The sequence below is a fragment of the Meles meles genome, chromosome 1 (assembly GCF_922984935.1).
Source record: "Meles meles chromosome 1, mMelMel3.1 paternal haplotype, whole genome shotgun sequence".
Taxonomy (NCBI): domain Eukaryota; kingdom Metazoa; phylum Chordata; class Mammalia; order Carnivora; family Mustelidae; genus Meles; species Meles meles.
The window spans coordinates 136,089,746-136,115,001 of NC_060066.1; the positions used below are offsets into that span (position 1 = coordinate 136,089,746).

Consider the following 25,256-nt stretch of genomic DNA (forward strand, 5'->3'; position numbering starts at 1 on the left):
GGTCATGATCCCAGGGTCCTGGGATGGAGCCCTGCATCAGGCTCTCTGCTCAGCAGGGAGCCTGCTTCCTCCTCTTTCTCTGCCTGCCTCTCTGCTTACTAGTGATCTCTGTCTGTCAAATAAATAAAAAGCTTAAATAAAATAAAAAGTTAAAAGTTCAATAAAAAAATTCCCTTTTTATTTGTCTGCCCTCATAAATAACACATTAACTATAGAAAAATTAGAAAATTCTGATAAGCAAAAATAAGGAGACTATACCTACCATTTAGAGATACCAACTGTTAATATCTGGCACATAATCCTACCAGATTTCATTTTAGCATATATGTGTATATGTGTATGTACATTCACTTCCTATAAATTCTGCAAATGTGCTATAAGTGTACATACCACATTATATCTTGTTTTTGTCCAAAATGTAATCTAACCTAAAGCTATCTTGCTCACACTATGCAATGAGCAAATAAGTGTATGCTAAAAGAAGTTGTACAAAAAAGAGAATTAAAAAAAAAAATCACTAGATGAATTTAGTTGTACTGACAAGTTTTAATGATGCCCTAGACCTTGAAGATTTGATAATATGCAGTTGGTAGCTATAATAAGATAATGAAGGTTTGATTACTCAGATATAATTTAGGTAGGACAGATTATGAAGATGGAGATATGCCAGACAAGAAGAAAAGCATCCCTTGTCCCATTTTTCAAAGCCAGAGAAAAAGATCACAGAAACCAAAGAACGGCAATTTTCTTATCAATCTCCACGATATTCAGAGAACAGACATTATATGGAGGATGTAGAAAGATTTAAGAGACACAAATCACTAGAAGCTGGCATGAGTTTCCTAGGAATAAGTCACGTCTAACTCTTTCCATTTTCTTCTTTTTTAAGGATATTCACTGACATGTAGTATACTCTAAGCTCCACGGGAGCAGGGACTTATATTTGTATCTGCTATGCACCCAGAGCCAAGACCAATAACTAGGCATTTAGGAGGGCTCAATCAATATTTGTTGAGAGACTGACTTAATAAATGAATTAATAAATTATTCAAGGGTTTGATGTTTCTTATAAAATTACTGTGGTCCTTAATAAGAAATATGAACCAGATTTTGCTATGTTGAATATAATCATAACCAAATAAACCATAACCAAAAATAAGCAAGCAAACAAAGATTAAGAGATGCCAGAGTAATTTCTTTGGTCCTTTACACAGTCAATATTATCAGCAATGGTGAGGAAAAAAGAGAAGGCCAATTTAAATTATGAATAATGCCTTCTACCTAACATATTAGATGCTAGAATTACATTCAAAATTTACACTAACAGTACAGACATACTAGAGTATAGACTAATAGTACAGATCCAATAAGCTGCCATATATAGGAATAAACTAATGTTTAGTCAAAAGAAATCAAGTGAGGGGCGCCTGGGTGGCTCAGTGGGTTAAAGCCCCTGCCTTCGGCTCAGGTCCCCGCGGTCCTGAGATCGAGCCCTGCATCAGGTTCTCTCCTCAGCAGGGATCCTGCTTCCCTTCCCCTCTCTCTGCCTGCCTCTCTGCCTACTCGTTATCTCTCTCTGTCAAATAAATAAAAAAAATCTTTTAAAAAAAAAAAAAGAAATAAGTGAGTTACCATATGAGCCAGCAATTCCACTCCTAGGTATATACCAAAAGAAATGAAAACACAGGTTCACACAAAAACCTGCATATGAATGTTCATAGCAGCCTTATTCATAATAGCCTAAAAATGAAAACAACCTAAATTTCCCTCAAATGATAGATGGATAAATGTGGTCAATTCATACAAAGGAATATTATTTGGTAATAAAAAGAAATGAAGCATTGATACGTGCAACAACACAAATGAACCTTAAAAACATCATGCTAAGTTAAAGTCAGGGACAAAAGAGCACATCTTATCTGACTCTTTTTATAGAATATGTCTGAAATAGGCAAATCACAGGAACAGAAAGCAGATTACTGGTTGGTTACTAAGGACTAGGAAAAGAGGGCAATGAGGAGTGATTTTTAATGGGCATGCTATTTCTTTTTGGGAAGATGAAAATCTTCTAAAATTAGTTAGCCAAACAACTCTTTTGTGAATATACTAAAACCACTGAATTGTATTCTTCTTTTTTTTTTTGAAGATTTTGTTTATTTATTTGACAGAGCAAGATCAAAGTAGGCAGAGAGGCAGGCAGAGAGAGAGAGAGAGGAGGAAGCAGGCTCCCTGCTGAGCAGAGAGCCGGATGCGGGACTCAATCTCAGGACCCTAAGATCATGACCTGAGCCGAAGGCAGAGGCTTAACCCACTGAGCCACCCAGGCGCCCCCACTGAATTGTATTCGTAAATGGATAAATTTTATGGTCTTTGAACTATATCTCAGTAAAGTCATTATTAAAAAAGAAAGAAACTAACCAACTAATGAATACAGTTATAGGCAATCTGCCAACAGAGTTATTCATCAGATACTTGAAGGTTATGATTTATAATAACTCAACTCAATGTAAACAGCAGTTAGGGCTAAAGAAATAAAAGCAATTTTAGGCTGAATTTCAGCAATATGGCTTTCATAACAAGATATTTGTAATAGTGTTGTTGTGTCCCATCCTAATCAGACCACATCTGGACAACTATGTTCTAGACTAAAAATAATGTCTAGGGAAACTAAGCAGTATAGGTCCAGAAAAACGTATACGGAATTGAAAAAGGACTGGAAAACATGAGAGATTAAGAAACACTTGAAGGAATGAGGGGCTGCTTAGCATGGAAAAAAAAGACTCAGAAGGTACAACTATCTTCAAACATTATGAGAGTCAATTAGAAAAAATACAGCAGTCCTGTCCTGTGTGGCTACAAAAGACAAAAATAGAATCAATCACTGAGAGGGCAGAAGGGAAGATTAATCTCATCGTGGGCTAGAACTAATATGGTAATGGTTGCCTCCTAGGTGGTACTTCTTCATCAAATGAACAGATTCAAGTAAATACTAGAAGTCACCTATCAAGGAATCCTATTTCAAAAAGAACTGCTATAATACACAGTGGAGTAAAGATAATAGTTAAGTCCCCTTCTAATTCTAAAATTATGATTCAAAATTATGTAACAAGGGGCACTTGGGTGGCTTAGTATATTGAGCCTCTGACTCTTGGCTTCAGTTCAGGTCATGATTTCATGGGTCTGGGACCAAGCCCCTAGGGGGCTTCGCACTCAGTGAGGGAGTCTGCTTGAAGATTCTCTCCCTCTGCTCCCCCACCATGCTCACACATGGGTTCTTTTCTATCTCTAAAATAAATAAACAAATCTTCAAAGTTCTGTAACAAAATAAATAAATATATGAAATCCCAAAGAGTCAAGTACTTAAAATTTTACCTCGTTGTTCTGTAATGGTGGTTTTCCATTTTTCTTACTGTAGAGAAAAGAAAAGAGAGCTTTATTTGCAAACTGTTCCCATCATAAAAATTATTTTAAGAGATCAGAAGAATACACCAAATTCTCCAAATGAATTCCTTCTTTTTCATATCATACAGAGATAGAATATATTAAATATAGGGCACCTGGGTGGCTCAGTCGGTTAAGCATCTGCCTTCAGCTCAGGTCATGATCCTGGGTCCTGGGATTGAGTTGTGCATTGGGCTACCTGCTCAGCAGGAGTGTGATTTCCCTCTGCCCCTCCCCACACTCATGCACACTCGCTCGCTCTCTCTCTCTCTCAAAAATAAGTAAAATCTTAAAAAAACATATATATTAAATAAAATAGTCCACTTGTCCCTTACTCAATATTATTTATAGGAAGTGCTTAATAAATATTAACTACTACTATATCAAGCATTATATTAGTTATTTTTAATACACACACACTCATTTTACAAATTTCCCCATGGAGAGGTGGAGTCTATTTCTCTATCTTTGAATCAAGGTTTGGCCATGTGAACTGCTTTAGTCAATGAGATATAGCAAACTGATGCAAGCAAGGGCTTGAAAAATGTGCATTGGGCCCTCTCTCTCTTGCTGCTGGGACTCTTCTCCTAGCCATGTGAGCAATCCCAGGTTAGTAGCCTAAAGCAGGGAAGACCATGTGTCATTCCACATTACAAATTTAAAAACTGACTTGGTTAGTGGTATGGCTCATGCTACTCAAAGTGATTAATTTGGCAATTGTACCCAGGTCTGACCACTAATCCAGGTTACCCAAGCAATGTATCAACCAGACTTAGGTTCTTTTTATAACACACTACTATAGCACCCTACACTTCTATACAACATTGATATCATTTTAAATCTCCTGTTTGATTGCTATTTCCTCCCAGTAAATCAGTTTCATGAGATCAGGAGCTATTGCAGGTTGGTCTCTCCAAAATAAACATGAGGTGGTACCTGGGATACAAAATGTTTACTGGGGACCAACACCTATGAAATGAAGGCAAGGAAAGCTAAAACTGTGAAGCAGGCCCAGTAAAATTTCAATCAGGCAGGAAGCCCTGTAGCAAGTATTATCCATCAGAGTAGTCTGTGAAAGACTGAAACAGCCAGGTTTTTTTATCTTTATCTTGCTCAGTCTACAAACCCATCCTGCTCCAAGGAGGTCATGAGCTCAGGGAAGGTGGCTCTGCAACTACGGCAGACCTTAAGGTGTGTCCAGAAAGGGTTACTTGGTGATCCAACTCCTTTCAGCTGGACAGTAGGCCCTTCTTTGAAGAAGAATCTAGGTAGCACAACTTCACATCTATTCTTGGGAGCACATATTATATATCAACCCTTTAAGTTCAATGCTTAGTTGAGCTCCAACAATCTGTAGAATGAACACTTCCAGTAATAAGATACCAGGGTCACTGAAAAAGGATAGAAAGCCAAACTTAATTACAATTCAGTAAATGCTCTTATTCTAAGAGTGCTTGGGTTTATTTTTTTTTTCTATTTTTAACTGCATTACAGGATTATTTGTTTTAAAGTTTTTATGAGGTTGTAAAACTGTTTCAGAAAATTCCTTTATATATGTTCAGGCATGTGCAGTTAATTATGAGCCCCTTTTATAAGGATTTCTGAATTCCTCTTTTTAAAGAATTCTTTAATGTTTTCCATGGATGTTCTCAATACAAAGACATTAACTATATAAATATATATACATCTTTCTGGATAAATTAGAACAGTATGCTAGAATCCTAAATATTGGGTTACATTTTTTTCACTAGAAATGTCATGCTAAAGACTGGAGAGAAGTTAATTTACTTCCAAAAACATGATCTACTAGTAGGCAGATTCAATTCTAACAAATTTTCAGTATTTTTTTATCCTATGAAACTAAAAAAGGTTTGAAACAAATAAGACATGTCTTCTACTCTTGTGTATTCCGTCTGGCTACTGAAAAGATCAATTTATCAGCTAAATACATTAAAATAAAGGTATTCAACATGTTCAAACTGTATTGTTGATTTGCACACTAATGGCAAGGTCATCTGTAATATCTACAACAATCATTACTCATCAGTTTTCTCGTTACGCTCCAGGGTATAACAAAATTCATTTAAAGATAATACATATATTACATGTTAAATAAATTTGTTATAAAAAGAACTGTATTTTCCCAAACAAAAAAATTTAGTAAGGAAAGAAGCACTGTTTTATATTTTGGAAAATCTCATTAATGTCTGACTTAATAGAAGAAAACTGGGTTTTTGTATGAGAGTATGAATTCTTTTTATCTATTGTGATAGAGATATGTAGTTGTAAAACAGGAATATTTTCATAACTGTGGATATTCTTCCTTGATACTATAATGTTACAATGCAGTCTGAAACCCTATCAATGAACTTTGTATCTTATACAATAAAATCCATTGGTCTGCATTATATCACACTTCCAATTAATCTTTTGCCCACACAAAATTTTGTAATACGCGTTAGTCTCTTGGAAAATAATGATTCAGGACGCCTGTGGCTCAGTCAATTAAGCATTCTGCTCAGGTCATGATCCCAGGATCCTGAGTCCCACATCAGGCTCCTTGCCTAGCAGGGAGTCTACTTCTCCCCCTGCCTGCCACTCCCCACTGCTTGTGCGCTCTTTGACAAATAAATAAGATAAAATCTTAAAAGGAAAATAATGATTCCCTGAGTTGTACAGTAGACTTTCCAAATGCAATATATTTTACTATGCAATATTTTTTAGAATTACATTTGTCAATACTCCCAACCTATCTCATCAGATAAGTCTTAACCATGAGGAAGCTATCAAGCTATCAAGCTCATGGTAGCAGAGACAAGTTTTCCAAATTTTAATTATCACTTAAAAGCTTAAATTGTAACATCAGCAACAAACACTACTGTTTTTCCTCAAGGGCACTACAAGAGAATGTCTGCAATATTCAAGGCCAAATAACTACAGTGATTTAGTCATTCTTCCAAGTAAAAAAGGGGAACAGGTGGTGGGTAATAGGGAGGGCACGTTTTGCATGGAGCACTGGGTGTTGTGCAAAAACAATGAATACTGTTACGCTGAAAAAAATAAATAAAATGGAAAAAAAAAAGGCTAGTTTCACTCAAAATTCAAACAACTACAAGTGCATACGCTCAAGACAATCTCTGCATTTTGGTATAATGCAAGAAGTGCTTTATGCCAGCTTCTTTTTCTTTGGCAAAGACATTATTAAAAAAAGACAAGACTAATAACCAACTATTTATAAAAAGTATAGGATGGGAGAAATTTACCCAAGAAATGGAAGATCAGGTTAACATTTGAAAATCAATCCATAATTCATCCATATTAACAGTCTTAAAAAAAAAACCATATGATCATATCAGTAGATATACAAGAAAGGCTTTGATAAAATCTAACACCTATTCATCATAAAAACTCTTACCAAAAAAGGAATAAAAAGAACTTCCTCAATCTGATAAAGGACATCAATAAAAACTTACAGCTATGGAGCACCTGGGTGGCTCAGATGGTTAAGCATCTGTGTTTGGCTCAGGTCATGAGCTCAGGGTCTTAGAACTGAGCCTCCATCAGGCTCCCTGCTAAGTGGGGAGTCTGCTTCTCTCTCTCCCTCTGCACCCACCCCTCTACTCGAGCTCACACTCTTGCTCTCAAATAATCTTAAAAAAAAAACAAAAAAACAAACAAACAAAACAAAACAAAAACCCCTACAGCTATCATTGTATTTATTAATGAAAGTCTAAGTCTCTGTGATCCAGAATATGGCAAAGATAGCAATTCTCACTACTTCTATTCAATACTGTTATTGGAAAACACCATGCAAAAAGGTAAGAAAAATAAAAGGCACACAGAATTGAAAGGACAAAGTAAAACTATCTTTATTGCAAATTTTATAAAATCTATATAGAAAATCCTAAGGCATCTATCTATTAAAAAGCTAAGCAAGTTCAGCCAGGTTCTAGGATACAATATACAAATATCAATTGTATTTCTACATATAGGAAAAGAATAATTGGAAATTAGAATTTTACACATATCATTTACAAAAGCACCCCAAATAGTAATTATTTCACAATAAACTTGGAAAGAAAAAGAAGATGTATAAGACCTATATGCTGAAAACTATAATACACTGCAGAGAAATCACTGATGATTAAAGAGAGAGATAAAACATGCTCACAGAACAGAAGACTCAATATTGTTAACATGTCAATTCTCCCCAAATTGATTTAGAAATTCAATGGGATCCCAATCAAAATCCCATCAGGCTTTTTTGCAGAGTAACAAGGTTATTTTAAAATTCATTTATAATTGCAAAGGACCTAGAATAATCCATACATTTTGGAAAAAAAAATGAAGTCTGAAGAATTGTATCTCATTTCAAGGCTTATTATAAAGCTACAATAAACAAGAGTGTATGATACTAGAGTACAAATATAGATGAAAGGAACAGAAGAGTCCAGAAACAGACCCACACATACACAGCTAACTGATTTAAGGCAAAGGTGCTAAGTCAATTCAACGGGCAAAGAATAATCTTTTTAGCAAATAGTACCAGATCAAGTGGGTGCCATATGTAAAAAAAAATTAACCTCAACACTTGCACACCATACACAAAAAAAATTGATTTGAAGTGGAATACAAACCTAAATGTAAGAGCTAAAACTATGAGAGAAAAGGAAACAGGAAGAAAAAACTTTGTAATCTTGAGTTAAACAAAGATTTGTTAAATTGGACCCACAGTATAAGCTGCACCAAAAAAAAAAAAAAAACCAACAAACTGGACTTCATCAAAATTTTGCTCTTACATAACAAACTCTTAGAGTAGACTAAGACAATTCATTTGAAGATTTAAACAGACACTGTGTCAAAGAAAATGTATGGACGGAAAATAAACATGAAAATGCTCAAATGTTCCCTTTTAAGACCATAGTGAGAAACCACTGCACTGCATACACCCACTTGAATGGCTCAGATTAAAAAGACAGATCACAAGTTACCAAGGATGTGGAACACCTGGAATCTTCCATACTGCTAACGGGAATATAAAAGGATACAAAAACACTTTGGAAAACAGTGACAAGTTTCCTAAAAAGTTAAACATACACCTACCATACAATCCAGCCATTCCTCTACTAAGTATCTACTCAAGGGACATGAAAGCATATGTCCATATACGAACTCTACACAAATATTCATAGCAGCTTTATTTTTTTAATTTTTTTATTAACATATAATGTATTATTAGCCACAGGGGTACAGGTCTGTGAATCGCCAGGTTTATACACTTCACAGCACTCACCATAGCACATTCCTTCCCCAATGTCCATAACCCCACCATCCTCTCTCTCCCCACTCCCTCCAGGCAACCCTCAGTTTGTTTTGTGAGATTAAGAGTCTCTTATGGTTTGTCTCCCTCCTGATCCCATCTTGTTTCATTTATTCTTTTCCTACCCCCAAACCCCCCACGTTGCCTCTCAACTTCCTCCTATCAGGGAGATCATATGATAATTGTCTTTCTCTGATTGACTTATTTCGCTAAGCATAATACCCTCTAGTTCCATCCACGCCATTGCAAATGGCAAGATTTCATTTCTTTTGATGGCTGCATAATATTCCAATGTGTGTGTGTGTGTGTGTGTGTGTGTGTATATATGTATATATATATATATATATATATATATATATATATATATATACATATACATATATACACACACCACCTCTTCTTTATCCATTCATCTGTTGATGGACATCTAGGTTCTTTCCATAGTTTGGCTATTGTGGACATTGCTGCTATAAACATTCAGGTGCATGTGCCCCTTCGGATCACTACATTTGTATCTTTAGGGTAAATACCCAGTAGTGCGATTGCTGGGTCATAGGGTAGCTCTATTTTCAACTTTCTGAGGAACCTCCATGCTGTTTTCCAGAGTGGTTGCACCAGCTTGCATTCCCACCAACAGTGTAGGAGGGTTCCCCTTTCTCCACATCCTCGCCAGCATCTGTCATTTCTTGACTTGTTCATTGTAGCCATTCTGACTGGTGTTAGGTGGTATCTCATTGTGGTTTTGATTTGTAGTTCCCTGATGCCAAGTGATGTGGAGCACTTTTTCATGTGTCTGTTGGCCATCTGGATGTCTTCTTTGCAGAAATGTCTGTTCATGTCCTCTGCCCATTTCTTGATTGGATTATTTGTTCTTTGGGTGTTGAGTTTGATAAGTTCTTTATAGATTTTGGATACTAGCCCTTTATCTGATATGTTGTTTGCGAATATCTTCTCCCATTCTGTCAGTTGTCTTTTGGTTTTGTTAACTGTTTCCTTTGCTGTGCAAAAACTTTTGATCTTGATGAAGTCCCAATAGTTCATTTTTGCCCTGGCTTCCTTTGCCTTTGGCGATGTTCCTAGGAGGAAGTTGCTGTGGCTGAGGTCGAAGAGGTTGCTGCTTGTGTTCTCCTCAAGAATTTTGATGGATTCCTTTCTCCCATTGAGGTCCTTCATCCATTTTGAGTCTATTGTCATGTGCGGTGTAAGGAGCAGCTTTATCTTTAATAGTCAAAGCCTGGAAACAATCCAAATGTCCACCAACAACAATGGATTAAAAAATTGTGGTATATCGATAAAATGTACTCACTAATTAAAAAAAAAAAACAACTGATAAACCCAACATGGATAATCTCAAAAGCATTATTCTGACTGAAAGTAGCTAGACAAAACCATGTATAGTATACAATTCCACTTATGAAATTCGAGAGGAACCAAAACTAACCTGTAGTTATAGAAAGCAGATCAGTAGTTCAAGCAAGGAGCAGGGAGAGGACTAGAAAGAGCCACAAGGGAACTTTGGGGTGATAAAATATTCGTTATCTTGATTGTAGTAATTTTTTCACAGGTATTATATGTCAAAACTCACCACATTGTGTACTTTTAATATCAGCAGTTTACTGTATATCAGTAATGTTTCAACAACCTAGGAAAGACTTTTTCCTAAGAACATAACAGAATAGTGTTTTGTTAGTTCCTTATTTTTGGAAGAAGTGAGGGATAGGGAGATGAGTTAACTGTTCCTTAGTATTGCCAGCAAAACGTGAAATTAATAGGCAGGAACTGCCCCTAAATATGGGAGGAGGCAATAATAAGACTAGGAAAAAGAAATTGTCAAAAATTAAAATAGAGAAGTTTTTAGATAAGAGATTTCAGACAAAGTGAAAAAGGAAGAACACTGGAAACTGTAACCAGAATTTAATTAACTGGAAATTAAATTTAATTAACCAGAACAGTAATTTTGACCCTAACACTTTTCTCACCTAGCTCATTCTAAGTAAACGAGGCCAGTATATCCTAGACTTAGTAGTAGAGTAAGTACTACTCTAAGTAGTAATGTATGAACGTCTTCTGAAGGGGAAAAAAAAAATCTTACAGATACTACTATTGCCTTAAAGTGGTGCTTCCTTAAATATGTATAAGCATGAAATTAAATATATATTACTTTTTATTTTTTTACAGTTCTTCAACACATTTATCATTTAAAAAACAGGCAAAAGTTCGAGGCCAATAAAAATGGAATCAACATTCATTTAAAGTGGTAGGGGAAATAACACAGCTACAACTAAACACCAGCGCTGGGATAAAAGAATAGAAAGAATTATCTATTCCAGTTGATGTCTAAGTTTTTTTATAATCATTATTTTTCTTTTGTAAACAATGAATTGGTTTTAAATCACTGCTTCAGGGGCGCCTGAGTGGCTCAATGGGTTAAGCCTCTGCCTTCAGCTCAGGTCATGATCTCAGGGTTCTGGGACAGAGCCCTGCATCGGGCTCTCTTCTCAGTGGGGGGCCTGCTCTCCCCCCCTCTCTGCCTGCTGCTCTGCCTACTTGTGAACTCTCTGTCAAATAAATAAAATTACAATAAATAAATAAATAAATCACTACTTCATTAATGTTGATGAGATAATCGATTTATTAGTATATGCAAAACAAAATTCTAAAAATTAAATAATATTCAATGACTATGTCTGAATTCACTTTCCCACCCCCAAGTTGTTCTTCCATCTTCTCATACTGAACCTGGGCCTTAACTCAATGAATGTACCTTCATCTATAAAACCAGCCAAACCAGAAACTTAGGAATTATTCTTAGGTATTTTCCCTTTCTCATACTCTTCATACCCAATTGCTCTGTAAGCTCTTCTTTTCTCTATTGCCAAGACTTCAACTCAAGCCATCAAAATTTCTCACATATACTACCATAACTATTCCACCTGCTTTCTTTTTTTTTTTTTATAAACATATAATGTATTTTTATCCCCAGGGGTACAGGTCTGTGAATCACCAGGTTTACACACTTCACAGCACTCACCATAGCACATACCCTCCCCAATGTCCATAACCCACTCCCCCTCTCCCAACACCCCCTCCCCCCAGCAACCCTCAGTTTGTTTTGTGAGATTAAGAGTCACTTATGGTTTGTCTCCCTCCCAATCCCATCTTGTTTCATTTATTCTTCTCCTACCCCCCTAACCCCCCATGTTGCATCTCCACGTCCTCCTATCAGGGAGATCATATGATAGTTGTCTTTCTCCGATTGACTTATTTCACTAAGCATGATACCCTCTTGTTCCATCCACGTTGTCGCAAATGGCAAGATTTCATTTCTTTTGATGGCTGCATAGTATTCCATTGTTCCACCTGCTTTCTAAGTAGTTTCCTTACCATCTCTAACCTCTTTCAATTCACGTCCATAGCCATATCAAAAACTGTATGTATGTGTGTGCATGGCACCCACTCAACTGAGGTAAATTAGGACTGAAAACAGGCAGTGGCTTCTGGGAATGGAAAGAAAGATACAAGAAAACTGCCAGAAATGACAGGGTGAGGGAGGAGATCAGAACAACACAGGTTTGAACTGTGCGGGTCCACTTAATCACAGATTCTTTACAACACAGGACTGTAAATGTATTTTCCTTATGGTTTTCTGATTAATCATTTCTTTTCTCTAGTATACTTTACTGAAAGGAATACAGTCCATATGACACATAACACACTAAATAAGTGTTAATGTTTATATTATCAGTAAGGCTTCTGGTCCGTTTTACAGTAGGATATTAGTCGTTAAATTTGGGGAGAGTCCAAAGTTATACAGACTGTCAGCCGTTCAGGGCTTCAATGTCCCTAATCCCTACATTGTTCAAGGTTCAACTGAACACGGAAATGAGAGGAGAAGGCACAGACTTTAAGAACTGTGTAAGGATAGAGGAGGTATTAGAAACCATCCGCTCCAAACTAATGCCATGAAAGGCAAAGATCATTTTCCTCAGGTTTCATAAATAATTTACACTGAGTGATTAGAGGACACAGATTCCATTAACTACAAAAAGAATAACAGTAGTAAAAACATTTAAGAGAAATAATAATTGGACTCATTGTAAACTTTTTCCATTTTAAGTCCCAGTCAGATTAACTATATGGAATCGTCCAGGAGACAATTTTCTAAAAGTTTTGATTTGAAGTACAAGAGTAGAGATATTGATCTGAAAGGCACTAACATGACAATGATGGTGGACATACAATGACATATGTCGTTTGAGAAACAAAACCATGGCATCTGAAATGTGAGTCTTCCATCTGTTTATCAAAATGCTGTACTAAAAATTTCAGAATTTACTCTTAAGGAACTTCGTTTAAGTTGTTCCCTGAATATTGTTCCCGGGAACTGTAAGAAGCAAACTTTCCTCTTAAAAAGAAAGTATGTTTACTATAAGCCTCAAAATTATTCCCAGGCCTAATTTTAAATAAAATACATAGACCAAAATCAAAAATAACCAAGCACACAGCAAACTAGACTCCATAAACAGGAACCAGCAGAAATTAAAGAAAACAGAAGGAGACTCAAGAAAATTTCAGATGTTGGACTTTCCAAACACATCCTATAAGACAATGCAGAATGCATTTAAAGAAATAAATACACAAAATAAAACAAGGTTACCTACCAAAACAAGAAAATTATTTAAAAAGAGAGAGAGAGAGACCTAAGAGAACCAAATAGATTTTTTGTTTGTTTGTTTATTTTTAAAGACAAGTGGGGAGGGGCAGAGGGAAAAAAAAAAAAAAAAAAACCTTAAGCAGACTCAAACCCTGAGATCATGACCTGAGCTGAGATCAAGAGTCCGCGCTTAACTGACTGAGCTACCCTGGCGCCCCAGAGCCAAATGTAATTTTAAAAAATAACACATCCAACAAGTGAACTTAAATATTTAATAGTTTTAGTAGATTTCACACAGCCAAAGAGTCAACTAATAATCTAGGAGCTAAATCAGAATTTGCTATCCAGAGTGTAGCAAAAAGTAAACAAAAAGATGGAAACAAAGAAATAAGAAAATGCTCACTTCATCAGCAATGTTCTAAAATTGTAATTATACAGAAATCAGCAGGCCACCCCCAGAGGGATGAAACACAAATCTATGAAGTGTTTAAAAAAAAAAAAGTAAGAGACAGTTGTTACAATGAGACCATCTCAGTTGGCGTCCAGGAAGAATAAAGAGAACGAGGCATAGATAATGGCTGAGAATATTCCAAAATGGAAGAGACACCAATCCACAAAGTAAAAAAGGCCTAGTAAGTCCTAAGCAGGATAGATTTAAAAATCCACCCCTCACCAAATCAGAATGAGTTCCAGAAAAATTAAAGATAAAGATAAATCCTTAAAAGCAGCTACAGAAAAAAAGACACACCACCTTTAATGGGGCAACAGTTACAAACTGATAGCTGACTTCTCGGTATCAGTAATGGAAACCAGAAGATGGTAGAATCAAATATTCAATGGGCAAAGAAAATCATTGCCAATCAAGAATTAAATGTTCAGGAGAAAAAAACCACTTTCATGAATGAAGGCAAATACAGACATTATCTGACAAAAATGGAGAAAGTTCATTATCAGTAGATTTGTTACTAAAGGTCATATTGGTGGTAGCTGGGAGGGTGATACCAGCTGGAAGGTTCAGGTTGCAAAAATGAATGAAGAGCAACCAAAGTAGTAAATATATAGTTAACTCTAAATGAATATTAGATAAAACAATAATAATGTCTTTTGGTACTTTAAAAAAAAACAAAACCTGGGAGCCTGGGTGGTTGAGCAACTGCCCTGGGCTCAGGTCATGCTCCTCGAGTCCCAGAATCAAGTTCACATCAGGCTTCCTGCTGACTGGGAAGTCTGCTTGTCCCTCTGACCCTCCTTGCCTCACGCAGGGGGGAAAAAAAAAAAAACCTTTAAAAAATTAAAAAACCTTAAAAAAAAAACCTTAAAAAATATAAACATAAATATATATTTATAATATATAATAATAAAATATAAATATAAATGCATATAAATCAGGAGTAAACTAATCAGAACCACTGCTCTTAAAGTCATTTTACTGCTTAGGAGGGGGATGAAGTATTACTGATTAATGTTTAGACTTAAAAATTTTAACACATATTTAAAATCTCTAGGGTAACCAGTAAAAGGCACAGAAAATAAATAATTTCCAAACTACTAGAAGGAATAAAAATAATGAAAAAAAAATTACAAAGCAATTTTGCTGTTTAATCAACAACAAAAAGAAAAAATTTACAAGAAAAATTCCCAAATGTTTGGAAATTATGGTAAATTAAATATGAAACAGATCCTTTGTGTTTCTCTTAAAAAGAAGCAATCTACTTTCTCATTCCTGAATCTGGGCCAAGCTTGTAACTTGCTCTAACCAACAGAGCGTGGCAGAAACCTTTTTGCTTTTATTTTAGCCTCTTGGAATGCTGACCTGAGACTACAAATGAGGAAACTGGTATAGTTTACTAGATGATAAAAAGTCACTTAGATGAGAACCAAAGCACCCCAGCCACTAACTAGAACCATCAGCCAAATATGAGTGGAGCCTTCTTAAAACTTCCCCCATGTAGCCAATCCTGCAGTTTAATGCAGCCTCAATCAAACCCAGAACAAAACTAGCAAAAGAACCATCCAGCAACCCACAGAACTGAGGGGAGAAATAATTATATTAAGCTATTAAATTTTGAGGTGGTTTGTTATCCAACAATAGATAACTGACATATATAAAGAGATAAACTTGTGAAAAGTCATGGGTCAATGAAAAAATTTTTGAAATGTATGGTATACACATCAAATAATATGTTTAAAATGGTATAGTCTATATATCAAAAAAACTGTGTGCTGCTGCTGAAGCATTGCTTAGCGAGAACTTTAAAACCTCAAATGCATACTTCAGAAAAGAAAGGCTGGAAATTCATATCACTCTCAGAACATTAGAAAAATAAAATTCAGCAAGGAAAGTGTAAAGAATAAAAGAATACCGAGGGAGGCACAAAAAAAAAGGAAATAAGAGAGTAAATAGAGGTAAAGCAAAACTGAAAGCTGGATTTTTGAAAAAAATCACACATTTTTACACTCTTATGGCTAGGTTAATTTTTTTTTTAAAAGGAAGGCAATCATACATTAATCTAAAGATTAAAAGTAATCCTCATCAAAATCCCAACATGCTGATCCTAAAAATTATACAGAATAGTTGAAAGAGCTGATAACCAAGGCACATTTTATATTTTGTTGATAAGATCCACTACATTCATAAAATTGGGTTCCTCCAAAGCATCTATAAAATAGAGAGCATTAAATCGGTAGTTACTTGTAGTAAATCAAGAAATTCATAATGACACTTAAGAACTTAAGAGAATAACAGGTAACTAATGGCGTATTCTAAAAATTGGTAAAATTAAGTATTTTACCTAAGTAAAATTAGGTATCTATCCTACCTTTCCTAATTGAACTGTACCACTGGGTAACCAAAATAGTAGATGAAGGGAAGTTCCTTTTTATGGAAGCATTCCACCTTAGAAAGGAAGAATAACGAATACAAATACCACCATTTTGTAAGCTCTAATAAATAAAAATTCACTGATTTATGCATTGAGCAACAGTGGCTGCTAAAAATCACAAAAAGAGAAACAACCAGACACTACATACGTCTTCATAGAGTATACCACATCAACACCTAGGAAGCATTCTTTTCTAAAAACATAAAAAACAAAATCTAAGCTTTGATCAAGCTTTTAGATCCAACTACTAATTTACAAGAAATACAGAGAATGAAGAAAAAGTATGCAATCAGCATAACCTAGATGACAGAATCTGTATGGGTCAAAACAGTTGACTGCTTCAACAAACGGTAAGAAAGAAAGGGGAAAGACGAATGGCAGCAGAACATCCAAATTAAGAGAAACAAATAAGAAAACACACATCTAAATTATACTGCCTAAGAATGCACATTTGGGCAATAAAATTAGAAAGAAATGTAGAGATGCAAATACTATAGAAGTACAAATAAGAAAACACACATCTAAATTATACTGCCTAAGAATGCACATTTGGGCAATAAAATAAGAAAGAAATGTAGAGATGCAAATACTATAGAAGTCAAGATAGCAATAATAGCAAGGAAGAGGGACGGGCTCTGACTGGAAAGGGGAACATGGAAGACTTGTGGCATGGCAGCCAAAGATTTATTTTTTGACCTGTGTAGTAGTTACAAGGGTGTTTATCTTAAAAACTAGAAAAGTCATTAGGTTACATATGATTTTATGTAATTTCTTTCAGTTGTGGTATAATATATAATAAAAAGGTATTTAAAATCTTAGAATATTTCACCACGACTCTAACATTTTAACAACATATTGCCACAAAATTTTAAAAATTAACTTTGTGTTTAACATAAAACTATTTCTTAGCCCCTGAATGATTGGTGACTGGTTTTTGAATTTATGCCCATCTGAAGGATTTGATAAAAATACTTTATTCCGTCTTTTACTTTCCACAGGGCTAATTCAAACAAACTTAAAAACTCTCATAAGCAGGTACCATTTTTACCCTTCTGATTCCTCACTGGTAAAACGAAAATAATAAAACAACTATCCCAAAAGACTGTTTGTGAAGAATAAATATAAAATACTTACAGTAATGCTTAAAATATGATAAGTGATCAATAAACAGTTCATAGTAAAACTTCCAGCTACATGTCCTTGGAGTCCCTTCTCAAATAGTAACTCCATTAACTCCATGCCTTTGCTCAAGCAGTTTTCCCTACCTAAAACGCCTTCTACCCCTTAGCAAAAAACTACAAATCTCTTAAAGTCAGGCTCAAACGGGAAGCCTCCCCAGATAACAACAATCAAAGTAGCTGAATATGCTTTGATAAGTTTATTTTCAATTCTGTACTTCATTAATTTAATTGCATTCATTCAGGTCTGCTAATTCAGCAAAAGGATTACAAAGTTGTGTTTTTGAAAAAAACACTTTTTAAGCACACTCAAGGCTTCAAACTCTCTTAATATGTACAATAACTCCCACTGAAGAGCATAACCATCAGCTATCAAAAGTATTTTATCCTTACATTTATAGATGGCTGTATCATCGGCAGAGATACCTAAAACAAGTGTTTTTTTCCATAAAAAGAATGCACAATGAGAGCCATGTCCTTAAGCAAGAGCCTGATACAAAGTTTTTTGTAGAAATAACTACAAATGCTTATGTGCTTGGGTGATTCAGTCAGTTAAGCATCTGCCTTCAGCTTAGATCATGATCCCAGAGTCTTCAGCCCCAGCTGGGTCTGACTCCCTGTTCAGTGGGGAGTCTGCTTCTCCCTCTTCCTCTGCTCCTCCCCCTACTCCTGTGCGCTCTCACTCATTCTCTCTCTTAAATGTATAAAATCTTAAAAAAAAAAAAAAAAATGGACTACAAATGGCATTCTTAAACAACTCTGACATTCCATACAAATCATTCCAAAAGAAAGAACAATAAAGAAATACAATACCCATTTTTATAAAATTTAATTTGGCATATATAATTGTAAAGAAAACTGCAAAGAGGGTATCATTCTTCTTCATAATTCCAGTTTATATTTCACTGTAACAGATCAGAAGGTGATGCTATTCATCAGGTCATGGATGAGACTGATGTTTATCCTAGGAAAAAAATTACAACTTATTTATGCAAATGGACAATATGGCACCAGTACTTGGAAGAAGCTGTAAATTCTATGAACAAGCACAAGTTCACCAAAAAGTCATGTTGGACCCAATTCATTTTCTTTTCTGAAGGGATCATGAAAATTCTATAAACTTAGTTTATTATGCTATAAAGCATTTGATAATGGACTAAATCAGTTCTCCATCTTTTCCATGCAAAAGAAACAGATGCCACATACAGCTCTAGGGTCTCATCTTCACCACTCCATGACCAGAAAAGAAAGACTCTTCCCAAGCTTGCCTGGGTGGCTTTGTCAGTTAAGCACCTGCCTTTGGCTCAGGTCATGGTCCCAGGGTCCTGGGATTAAGCCATGTGTTCGGCTCCATTCTCAGCAAGGGGCCTGCTTCTCGTTCTCCCTCTGCTGCTCCCCCTCCTTGTGCATGCTCTCTCTCTCTGTCAAATAAATAAATAAATCTGGGAAAAAGAAAAAGAAAAAGAAAGACCCTTCCTTACCAGCTCCAACAGAAACATCTCAAAGGAGGACACCCACTGGCCCAATATGGATTTGATGCCTAGTCCTATGGTCAGAATGTCAGGTCATTACCAGAAGGAAAGGTGTAAAAAAGTGTTAGGTAAGTTTGAAGATGAGAAATAATAATAACACCCCAAGGGTATCAAATAATAGAAAGGTTACAGAGTTGTGTGTAAACACATGTTCAATACTTGGCCCTGTCCAATAACTTAAATTTACTGGGAAAATACAGAGAAGGAATACCAATTAAAAATACAGGATCAAAAAAAAAATCAGAGGAAGTAATACATCCAAAGATAAGTCTAAATATGTGCACCCAGGTTTAATTTTTTAAAATCACAAGAAGTTGAGGAGGGCAAATGAAGGGGAAACAACTGTGTAAGCTAAATCCAAGTGAAGAGTATAGATGGTCACAAAAATAATACCTGTAACCTCATCTATTTTTTAAAAAGCTTAGGATCTACAAAACAAGTAATAAGCCATTCTACTGTGTGTCAGTCAGACCACACTTAGAATAATAAATTTAGTTTTGGACTTCTTTAAGAGGTGGAGAAGTGAAAAATATCATTCAGGAAGCAGCAAATGAAAAAACACAGAGGCCCTGAAGCCATGTCACATGAAAGTAAATACTTTCCAACTCCAACAAAGGCTTCTTTAGGGAGATTTTCATGGGCACATTTGAGGAAATTTTTAGGAAGGCTTAATGGTTTTTGAGAACCTAATAGTGGCATGTTTAGCTGTCATTTTAGTTTTCCTTTCAGCAAGCACAGGGAACTAAAGCTATCTGCTATTTATTGAGCTTTTTTCCAGTGACTACTGAGTTAAGACAATTTCTGATTTTATCCTCACGACCACTGAGTTAAGTAAATAAATACTATTATCCCTGTTTTGTAGGCGAGAATACTGAGGCTCAGAGGCTGAGTAAACTTTGTACAAGGTCACAGATCTAGCAAATAGCTGCATAGAAATTTTTTTTTTAAATATTTTATTTATTTGACAGACAGAGATCACAAGTAGTCAGAGAGGCAGGCAGAGAGAGAGAAGGAAGCAGGCTCCCCACCGAGCAGAGATCCCGATGCGGGGCTCGATCCCAGGACCCTGGGATCATGACCTGAGCCGAAGGCAGAGGCTTTAACCCACTGAGCCACCCAGGTGCCCCAGCTGCATAGAAATTTGAACCCATGAACACCTGGGTGGCTCAGTGGGTTAAGCCTCTGCCTTCAGCTCAGGTCATGATCTCAGGGTCCTGGGATCGAGCCCCGCATCGGGATCTCTGCTCGGTGGGGAGCCTGCTTCCTTCTCTCTCTCTGCCTGCCTCTCTGACTACTTGTGATCTCTCTCTGTCAAATAAACACATAAAATCTTAAAAAAAAAAAAGTGAACCCATATCTAACTCCAAAGACCAAACCATGTTTTATAGTATGCCAAACCACCTCCATAATAAAGATCAAGTTGCTGCATGTAAAAATGTGCATTCTTGCAAATTAAAATGTCATGACATTATTTTATACCTTTAAAGTAGTAAAAAAAAAATTCACCCTTTATTGATGAGAGAATTAAATTTGCACTCATTTCAGAGTACTCTACGGCACAACTCTTGAGAAGTAACAGGTGTAATTTGTGTAGCTCCACAATGTTCACACCTTTTCCATAAACACTAAGGAAAGTTCATTAGCTTTCTTTCTATACCCCCATTTCTGGCAATCTATTCCAAGGAAATAATTCAGCAGAGACAGAAAAGTTCACCAGCAAAAAAATTTAGCATTATCTAGAAAAATTACAGAAGAAATCTAGATGCCCAAAATAAATTATGACATAGTCACACAAAGAAGTATTTATGTATTTCTTTAAAGTACAGTTACAGGGGCACCTAGGTGGCTCAGTGGATTAAGCATCTGCCTTCTGCGCAGGAGTCCTGGGATCCAACAAAGTAACACACGCAGCTCCCTGCTCAGCCAGGAGTCTGCTTCTGCCTTTCCCTCTGCCCCTTCCCCTTGTGTGCTCGGGCTCTCTTTCTCTTGCAAATAAATAAAATCTTTAAAGAAAAAAGTATAGTTATGAAGTCCATGTAGAAACATAGGGAAGCTGTCTACACATTAAATGAAAATAGCAAAACAAGTACATTATAATTATGTAAAAATGCATGCATATAAACGAGAAATAAGAGGTAACAAAAATAAATAATACATATGTTACAGTGATGACATTATGGATAATTTAATTTTTTAAATTATTTTTATTGTTTCCACTGTATTGTTAACTGTGAAAAGGTTATAAAACAATAATGATACCATTTTTATAAATTTCTAAGACTTGTTTTACCCATGCATATATAAGGGGCCCAGCTCCTAAACAGCTCATAATATCCTTAAGGAGACATTTACATGTGTAACAAGAAAAATTTGTTATTTAAAATAACAGTAACCACAGCCCTAAGAAAGGAGTATCTCAGAGTGAGAGTCAGTCAACAAACTTTTTTTGAGAGCCAACTACATGCCAGCCACAGTTCTAGTCACTGGGACTATAACAATGAACAAAACAGACAAAAATTCCTGCCGTCATGGAACTTACATCCTAGCAGCAGAGACATACAATAAGCAAGATAAATATGTAAAATAAATACCGCATTTGCTCATAATAAGAAAAAGCCGGGAAAGATGTTATTGTGCCAAAAACAGAGAAGTATAATTAATTAAACAGTCCGTACCCAGTTCCCGCCCAGCAGACCACAGACAGCTACAGAGTTCTAAGAACACTGCTTCTGGATCTGACCTGAATCAGTTGGTTTCAGTACACAGATATATTTTTCCTGGCAAATTCTTTGAGGCCTTTTACTTAACCATTCTCTTTATTCTGAGATCCAAATGGGGCCTATAACATCCACGCAGGGTTCTTCCCAAGGGTCTCCTGCGTCTCCAGCCCCTCACCTGACTCATGCTTGTACTTTGCAAAACATTCAGTGGGCCTGTGAAAGAAACTAAGCAAAGGGAAGCCAGCCTCTCCTAGAGCTTGATTCGAAAGGAGCAGATCTCAGGAAGGAAAGCTAATTTGAAGTATGCAAAAAAGAGCTGTAAAGTTAGTGGAGAGAGAGTACAGGGAATAAAAGCTAGAGATATGAGAATATTCAAGAGGTACAGAAAAGATCTAGCAAAAGACCAGAGGGCTGAGGCTCAGCGAAAAATAGTCAACAAACTGCCAGTGGAAATGTCAAAGGAACTTATAAATAAAAGAATGTCTCCATTTTAAGCTGTTCACTTTGTTGAGATATAATCGCTGCCATCATTCCCAAATTTTCAATAAAATTCTACTACAATTACCTGCTTTGCGCCTGATAATTTATAGGAATCAAGGCAGATACCAAAAAGACAAGCTCAAGAGACAAGATATAAGTAGGGTCTAAAATAGAGCAAACACTTTTGCACAGGGAAAGAAACTATCAACAAAACAAAAAGGCAACCTACTGAATGGGAGAAGATATTTACAAATAATATATCTGATAAGAGGCCAATACCCAAAATATTAAAAAAAAAAAAACTCCTACAACTCAACACCAAAAAAACCCACAAATACTCCAACTAAAAATGAGCAGAGGACCTAAATAGACATTTTTCCAAAGAGGACATACAGATGGCCAACAGACACATGAAAAGATGATCAACATCACTAATCATCAGGGAAATGCAAATAAAAGCCACAAGATATCATCCTACACCTGTCAGAATGGCTAGTATCAAAAAAGACAGGAAACAACAAGTGTTGGCATGGATGTGGAGAAAGGGAACCCTCATGTACTGTTGGTAGGAATGTAAACTGGTACAGCCACTGTGGAAAACAGTATGGAGGTTCCTCAAAAAAAATTAAAAAAAGAAGTACTGTGTGATCCAGTAATTCCACTACTGGGTGTTAACCCAAAGAAAACAAAAACACGAATTCAAAAAGACGTATGCATCCTTATGTTTATTACAGGATTATTTACAATAGCGAAGATACAGACACAAACTAATAAATGAATGGATAAAGATGTGATGTATATACACACACATGCATGCACACACACAATGGAATATTACTCAGCCATAAAAAAGAGATCTTGCCATTTGAAACAACATGGATGGACCCAGATGATAGTATGCTAAGTGAAATAAATCAAAGACAAACCATACGATTTCACTTATATGTGGAATCCAAAAAAATACAAATTAACAAAAACCAGAAACAGACTCATACATAAAGAGAACTGATGGTCAAAAGAGGGAAAGGAGCTGGGCAAAATGGGTGAAGGGGAGTGGAAAGTACAGGTTTCCAATTATAGAATGAATAAGTCACAGATAAAAGGCACAGCATGGGGAATATGATCAATGGTACTGAAATAACATTTGTATGGTAGCTATACTTGTGATGAATATAGCTTAACTAATGAACTTAAAGAATCACTGTGTTATACACCTGCGACTAATATAACAGTGCATGTCAACTATACTTCAATTTAAAATATATATTTATATTAGGAACCTCTAGCTGGCTAAATTAGAAGAGTATATAACTCTTGATGTCTGGGTCATGAGTCCAAGCCCCACACTGGGTATAGAGATTACTTACAAATAAAATCTTTTAAAACAATAAATTGAAAAAATTAAAATATATATATTAAAATTTTAAAAATAAATAAAACGAAACACAGCAGAGGCAAAAAAAAAAAAATGTTAAATAAAGTGTAACTAAGAAAAATACAAGCTCCCTGAAACACCTCAGAAATATTTGAAGGAGAAAACTGTGTTCCCACCATCTACAGAGTGGGCTTTGGAAAGGATAAAGGAAAAAGAAAAGGAAAAAATAAAAAGGAAAAAAAAATGAAAAGGATAAAGGATCACTCCATAAGCTGGGGGACTTGGCTACACCCTCATAGCTGAAAACTAGATCACACCCAGTCAAGCAATTAATAGATAAAACAAGAAAGGCACCTAAGCTTTTGACAACTGTGAAGCTGGAAACATCCCAGCCAGGCTAAGGACTCAAATCTCACTGTCCTACCAGCCTGCAGACCTTTTGCCCAGGCCCCTCAATAAAATGGTTTGATCCAAAAAAATAATAATAATAAAATAAAAAAATTAAAATTAAAAAAAAATAAATAAGGTACCTAAATTCATGCTTCAGAAAGTTAAAAAGGATCATTATTTAGATCATCCAGAGTTGTTAAATGATACTTCTGGAATGGATGATGGTCACCTAACCCTTAAAAGATAAGAGCTGAAGAACAGATAATATAAGGAGAGAGATTCCAGGTTTGGTTAATATGCATAAAGCTCCAAAGCTCGGAGAACAGTGCAAAACTGCTCTATTTGAAACAGAGCAGACTGATTGGCAGGCAAAGGCATGTAAGGTCAGCCAGGTAAGGCGAGACCAGGTGAGGGAAGGCTCTGAAATCCAGGATGAGAAATCTGAACTTGACAAGCTTCATGGGAAGGGAAAGAAACTGCTTTGTTCTGTTTTTGTTCTTCGTGTTTGGTTTAGGATTATAAAATACTACAGCAGTGCAGACTGGTCTCTTTGTCTGCCCTCTAAAACTGGCCCATAATTTCCTACTACCTCGCCCATGTGACATACTCTCAGATATACAACTATCGCCTCTATTACCTAATGCCTCAACTCATGTTTGTACTGGTCCTACATCCAGAACTGCCAGACAATTACCCTTAACCTTAAAAGTTCTTCAACTAAAAAAAAAAAAAAGTTACTCAACTATCCTACATAATTTGTTCACCTCATACAACACTTAATGTCTATCTTGCGACATGTCCAAACTAAGAATGTATACTTGAGGCAGTACATGACCTCAAGAAACTCACTCTGATATAGACAGAAGACAGGAAAATAAACCAGTACAATACAGAGTGCTAACTAGTAGAGAAATGCTTAGCGTATCATGAGAGCAAAGGACAAGAACATCAGTTTGGAAATCAGGAAAAGATAGAAAACACCTAAGAGAAAGTGTTAAATGGACTGGGTTTTGAAAGAAAATAAACACCAAAAGGTGGGGGAAAGTGTTGGGGGTGACAGTGATTATAATCAGACTGCAAAGGCTGAACAAAGCCTGTCATACTCAAGAGAGTGTTACTCCACAATGCTGGATGAGTATAGGAAATAGTAAAGGACCAGATCACGAACACGATTTTCTCATACTAAGAATTTTGTGTTTTAGAATAACCAAAAGACTCTAATGAAGGAATAACAAGATTATAATTGTGTTTCTTTTTTTTTTTTTTTTAAGATTTTATTTATTT

The 25,256-nt window shown here is 35.8% G+C and overlaps 1 protein-coding gene across 1 annotated transcript in view; it reads right to left on the reverse strand.

Annotated features, from left to right (window-relative positions):
- ABCD3 (ATP binding cassette subfamily D member 3) overlaps window positions 1-25,256 on the reverse strand; it is an 80,191-nt gene that overhangs the window by 50,869 nt on the left and 4,066 nt on the right. The window contains exon 2 of the mRNA XM_046013898.1: window positions 3,373-3,409. Coding sequence (XP_045869854.1) covers window positions 3,373-3,409 — 37 coding nt within the window. The remainder of the gene's footprint in view (window positions 1-3,372; window positions 3,410-25,256) is intronic.